At 37.5% G+C, this 6,530-nt stretch overlaps 1 protein-coding gene across 1 annotated transcript; it reads left to right on the forward strand.

The window, feature by feature from the left end:
* Nucleotides 1-231: 231 nt before the first annotated feature.
* Nucleotides 232-1,122, forward strand: LOC141639050 (uncharacterized). The gene has a single exon (XM_074448232.1). The coding sequence runs from the start codon at nucleotides 232-234 to the stop codon at nucleotides 1,120-1,122; it is 891 nt and encodes a 296-aa protein (XP_074304333.1).
* The last annotated feature ends 5,408 nt before the right edge of the window (nucleotides 1,123-6,530 follow it).

The raw sequence follows: 6,530 nt of genomic DNA on the forward strand, positions 1-6,530 counted from the left end.
GACTATTTTAAGAAAAACAAAAGTGGGGCGTTACAGATTGGTATCAGAGCCTAAGATAAAACAGATTTAAAATCAACCGAGAGAGGGGTAGATATTAAGGATAATGTTATTCATATTATTATTACTATTTTTACTGTGTTTTGTTTATATTTGTGATATATATGTATATAAGTAGCCTGTTTGAAAAAAAAAAACTAGGAGTGTGATGACTTACTCTTTGTGTCTTATAGGATGTCTCAATTTAACAGTATTGATATTAACCAACCTGCCCCCAATGAGCACACAGATATGAGTAATTTCATGACAATTGTGGCTGATGCTATAAGAAACAACAATTCCCATAATGAGGAAAATAGTGCTAAATTCTTTAAGAAGATGGCATGTTATAATCCTAAAACATATGATGGAAAGTTGGACCCCGTAGAATTTGAAAATTGGTTAAGAAGTTTTGATAAGCTTTTCGAAGCTATACAGTGTCCGGAGACATGGAGGGTAGGATTTGCGGTGTATTATTTGGTAGGACAAGCCGATTTATGGTGGGAAACCGTAAAAGAAAGAAGTTATGAAGAAGGATTTGACTGGGCTAAGTTTAAGGAACTTATGCGGTCAAAATTTTATCCTCCATCGCTTAGGAGACAGAAAGAGGATGAATTTAATAAGTTGGTGCAAGGGTCATTGTCTGTTACTGCGTACGCGTCAAAATTCATGGAGTTATCTCGATTTGCTCCGCATATGGTGGCAACTGAAGAATTGAGAATGAACCGTTTTGAGAAAGGACTAAAGTGGGATCTTCGTGATAGACTATCCACCCACACCTGTTTAAATTATCAAGATATGTATGATAAGGCGACCAACGCAGAGAGAATAATGAATGAAAAGGAGAATGAACAAGTTGGGAGCAAAAGGAAGTTTGAAAAAGACAAAGTCACTGGAGGAAATTTTTATAAACAAGCCCATTTAGGGTTTAGAAGAAACCCATTTAATCAGTTTCAGGAAAGAGATACGAAGCCTTTCTGTATAAGATGTGGTCGCGACAATCATGTCGTTACTCAATGTAAATATCCTACTTTTCGATGTTATGAATGCGGAAGCCCAACCCATAAAAAGAGAGATTGTCCATGACTTAAAGCACCTAACTTCGGTATTGCCACTACTTCTAATGCACGTGTACCTCAAAACCCGCAAGGGCAACAAGTGCAAAAACCGGGTCCAACTCGAGGAAGGGTGTATGTAATGAATTCTCAGGAGGTGGAGTCTTCTGACGACGTGGTTACGGGTAACATTTTTCTCAACTCTACTCCTGTTAATGTCTTGTTTGATACTGGAGCATCGTATTCATTTGTATCACATTCTCTGAGTAAAAGGCTGCATTTAAAACCCCAGAACCAAGAACTAAGACTCCCAATTGGATTACCCACAGGGGAAATAATATCCTGTACCACATTATTTAGAGACTGTGTTTTGACAATAGAGGGAAATCGCTTCCTAGCCGATCTTATCCAGTTTAACCTACAAGATTTTGATATTGTATTAGGAATGGATTGGCTTAGGAAGAATCATGTGATGGTAGACTGTCATGAGAAATCGGTGACAATTATGAGAACAGATGGAGAGAAAATACTTTTTCGAAGTAACCAGACCCGTAAGGGAAATAGGATTATATCCTTGTTAAAAGCTCTAAAGTTGTTACGCCAAGGGTGTAAGGGGTACTTATGTGACATCGGTAAACCATCAGAGTCTGAGCTGGGTATAACTAATATACCGGTTGTAAATGAGTTTTCGGATGTTTTTCCTGAAGACATTCCCGAAATGCCCCCACACCGTGAAATAGAGTTTCCGATTGAAGTAGTACCTGGAAGTACATCAATTTCTAAGGCTCCTTATAGAATGGCTCCTGCAGAACTAAAGGAATTAAAGGAACAACTAGATGAATTGTTGGAAAAGGGATACATAAAACCTAGTACCTCACCTTGGGGAGCACCGATACTGTTTGTCAAAAAGAAAGATGGAAGTTTGAGATTATGTATAGATTACAGAGAACTTAATAAGGTCACTATAAAGAATAAATATCCTATACCTTGTATAGATGACCTTTTTGACCAGTTGCAAGGTTGTGCTGTTTTCTCAAAAATCGATTTGCGTTCGGGATATCATCAGTTAAGGATAAAATCGGAGGATATTCCAAAAACCGCTTTCAGAACTCGTTATGGACACTACGAGTTCACAGTTTTACCTTTTGGACTCACTAATGCTCCAGCAGTTTTTATGGACCTAATGAATAGAGTATTCAGGTCTTACTTGGATAAGTTTGTCATCATTTTTATCGATGATATTCTAATATACTCTAAGAATGAGGAAGAACATGCTAACCATTTGCGAACAGTCTTGGAAACTTTAAGGGAAAACCAATTATATGCCAAGTTCTCGAAATGCGCATTTTGGTTAGGAGAAATAAGTTTCTTAGGTCATGTTATATCAGCGGAAGGAATAAAAGTGGATCCTCAAAAGATTGATACAATTACAAACTGGCCAATTCTTAAGAATGTAGCGGAAGTCCATGACTTTTTAGGATTAGCGGGATATTATCGTCGGTTTGTAAAGGATTTCTCGAAAATTGTTCAACCCCTTACGAACCTAATCAGGAAAAGTACAAAATTTGAGTGGAGTGAAAAATGTGATCGAGCATTCGGTGAAGTGAAAAATAGACTCACTTATGCACCTGTACTTACTCTACCGAATGGCACCCCGATGACTTGGAAGTATACAGTGATGCTTCCAAGCAAGGACTGGGTTGTGTTCTAATGCAAGGGGGAAAGGTAATTGCTTATGCTTCTAGGCAATTAAAAACCCATGAACAGAATTATCCCATTCATGATTTGGAGCTTGCTGCAGTCGTTTTCGCTTTGAAAATTTGGAGACATTATCTTTATGGAATTTCATGTCGGGTATATACTGATCATAAAAGCCTAAAATACCTTTTTACCCAAAAAGAGATAAATATGAGACAGCGTAGATGGCTTGAGTTTCTTAAGGACTATGATTTGGATATTCAATACCACCCGGGAAAAGCTAATGTGGTAGCCGATGCGCTGAGTCGAAAGTCAATTCCCACTTTGAATCTTCTTACGGTAAAGCAACCCCATATCCAAAATGACATAACAAGATTAGATATTGAAATAGTTATGGGAGATCTAATCGGACATTTGGCGGCTCTAGAAGTAACCCCAACCTTAAGTGATGAGATAAAGGAAGAACAAAGAAAAGATCCGCAATTAGAGAAAATTCGGAAGGATATACAAATAGGAAAAGCACCAGGCTTTCTAATCCATGAAGATGGATCACTTTGGTTTCAAAATCGGTTGTGTGTACCCCATTTGACAACTCTTAAGAAAAGAATCATGGATGAAGCCCACAATTCCCGATATTCAATTCATCCTGGAGGGAATAAGATGTATAAGGACATTCGACAAACTTTTTGGTGGAGTAATATGAAACAAGAGGTGGCAGATTTTGTTTCGAAATGTTTGACTTGTCAACAAGTAAACATTGAACACCAAAGACCAGGAGGACTTTTACAACCCTTAGATATTCCTACATGGAAATGGGAATCAATTGCCATGGATTTTGTCACAGGATTACCCGTATCAGCTCAAGGGATGAATGAGATTTGGGTGATTGTCGACCGGTTAACCAAATGTGCACACTTTTTAGCAACAAAGACTTCATGGAACTCGGAACAGTTAGCTAAGAAGTACATAAAGGAAATAGTTAGACTGCATGGAGTTCCCAAAACCATTATATCTGATAGAGATACCAACTTTTTAGCCAAGTTTTGGAAGAGTTTTCAAGCAGCTTTGGGATCTCAACTTAACTTCAGTACTGCTTTTTACCCCCAAACTGATGGTCAAACGGAACGAACCATCCAAACCTTGGAGGATTTATTGAGGTCATGTATTTTGGATTTTCAAGGATCTTGGGAGCAACATTTACCGTTAATAGAATTTTCTTATAATAACAGCTATCACGCCAGCATAGGTATGGCACCCTATTCGGCTTTGTATGGACAAAAGTGTAGAACGCCATTGTGTTGGAGTGACATTGATGAAGCTAAAATCATCGGACCGGATCTGATCCAAGAGACCACAGATAAAGTAAAATTTATACGAGAAAGAATGCGGACTTCACAAAGTCGACAAAAGAGCTATGCTGATTTGAAAAGACGAGTAGTGGAATTTCAGGAGGGCGATTTTGTGTTCCTTAAAGTATCACCTACCAAAGGAATAATAAGGTTTGGGAAGCAGAGAAAGCTAAGTCCAAGGTATATAGGACCTTTTGAAATAGCTAAAAGAATTGGAGAGTTAGCATATCGACTTTATCTGCCCGTTGAACTATCAAGGATCCATGACGTGTTTCACGTTTCACTTTTAAGAAAGTATATTCCTGACGCTAGTCATGTTATCAAGATGCCACCAATAGAAGTTAGAGAAAATTTTACTTATGAGGAGCAACCAGTTCAAATTTTGGATCGAAAAGAGAAAGTTCTTCGTAACAAAGTTATTCCAATGGTTAAAATTCTATGGTCGCACCATGATAATGCCGAAGCAACATGGGAAACCGAACTAGAGATGAGAAGCAAGTATCCCCAACTTTTCCAATAGATAAGGTATTTTAAGTTTCGGGACGAAACTTCTTTTTAGGAGGGTATAATGTAATACCCCGAATAAAATTATTTTAAGATATATATAATAATAGGACTATTAGAGACTTTATAGACTAAGCTCGTATATTTTCTGTATACATGAAGATGACTTCATTTTAGTATTTTTGTATAAGAATATATTTGTCGGGACTTGTTACGACATTCGGTTTTACTAGTTTATTAGATTTAAAAAAAAAAAAAAAAAAAAAAATTATAAAAATTTTACACGTGAGGGGTGACTCACCTAATGTTGTGGGTGGTGTCACTTTCCCCTAGATTCCACCGTTTGCATGTATGTATATATAAAAAAAAAAAAAAAAAAAAAAAAATCACAATTCTACCAAAAACGAGAGGAAAAGAAAGGAAATAAAGGGTGTTGATTTTCATCGGATACATTATATACCTAGTAAGGTATGATTTCGGGACCCTTTGTCGATATAAGTAATTATTTACCTTTATTTACCTTTGAAATAAGAGATTAGAAATAATCCGTTATATTAGTTTTATTGTTAATTTTATCTTATGATTGTTACATTGCTCACATGTTATATAGGTTATCGTCTTATAAGTATGTATGACTGTGATAAGGTTATTGTTGTCATTTTGCATAATTGGCCAATTGTAGCATTCGGGATACGATTATTGGATTGGGATGACATTATTATATAACCCGTGTACACATGAGGGGCGTTGGCCCCAGGAGCAGTAGCTCCAGGAGCGTTGGTTCCATATATATATAAACAAGAGGGACGTTGGTCCTGTGGGCGTTGGCCTGCGAGCGTTGGCTCAATATATAAACCGAGGGCGTTGGCCCATGGAGAAAAATTATTTAGCTTGTGTACACGGAGATGGGTTCTAGACCCGGTGGGAGATTTACTCCGTAATGTCTATCCTTTTCAGTAATGGTATACCGGTAGTAGTGTCATATGAATATGTATATATCCTGTTGGAATGGTAGTCATATAATGTTTTTGGGATACCGGGTTGGTCCCTGACAGGAAATAATTGTATTCTGGTAAGTATCATATTGGGCAATATAAGGTTGATAATTCCTTTTGAGTAAATGTTCTGACATAAGGCCGGTGGAGGGAATCGAGTCATACTCGCCGTGTGGTTGGCGATCCCGTTATGTTTATAATTTTTTTCAGGTTTCTGTGCTGGGAATAAGGAGGGGTGAGTTTTGACGATGTCGACAGTTTTTGCCTTTTAGAGAAAAATATGTAATAAGACAAACTTGTACCATATTGTAAATTAGCCTTGTGTTTTCCTTTTGTGAAAATACGGCAGTAACGTCTCTGTAAGATAGTTTTTCTTTTTATATTACTTTGTAAGGTTTCGCTGTATAATATCTAATGGTACAGTTTGTACACCCTTTTCGTATTTATAATGACTATTTTAAGAAAAACAAAAGTGGGGCGTTACAGATTGGTATCAGAGCCTAAGATAAAACAGATTTAAAATCAACCGGAACCTGTTTTTTTTCTCCCTGTTTTTCAATCACGCGTCCGAGCTCATTTCAGGAATCAACCTGTTCGATTTCAGCCTCAAATAACGAGCTTTAACACATTTTTCACGATAATTCGAGTTTCGGCGAATCTTTGGTTTCAGGCACACCGGCACCCCCAAATGTCTTCCGTTGGTGCTCAAACTTTGTGTGGCCGCTTTATCTGACCCGAGGTACTTTCTATGTGATTTCCGGAGAATTTTATTTCGGGACCCCGGAATCCCGAAAAACCGTGTATTATACACTTCAATTTCAAAGTAGTTCGGAAGGTCGTAAATCGGAACCTGTTTCTTTTCTCCTGTTTTTCAATCACGCGTCCGAGCCCAT

This window comes from Silene latifolia, unplaced genomic scaffold (assembly GCF_048544455.1).
Source record: "Silene latifolia isolate original U9 population unplaced genomic scaffold, ASM4854445v1 scaffold_265, whole genome shotgun sequence".
NCBI classification, from domain to species: Eukaryota; Viridiplantae; Streptophyta; class Magnoliopsida; order Caryophyllales; family Caryophyllaceae; genus Silene; species Silene latifolia.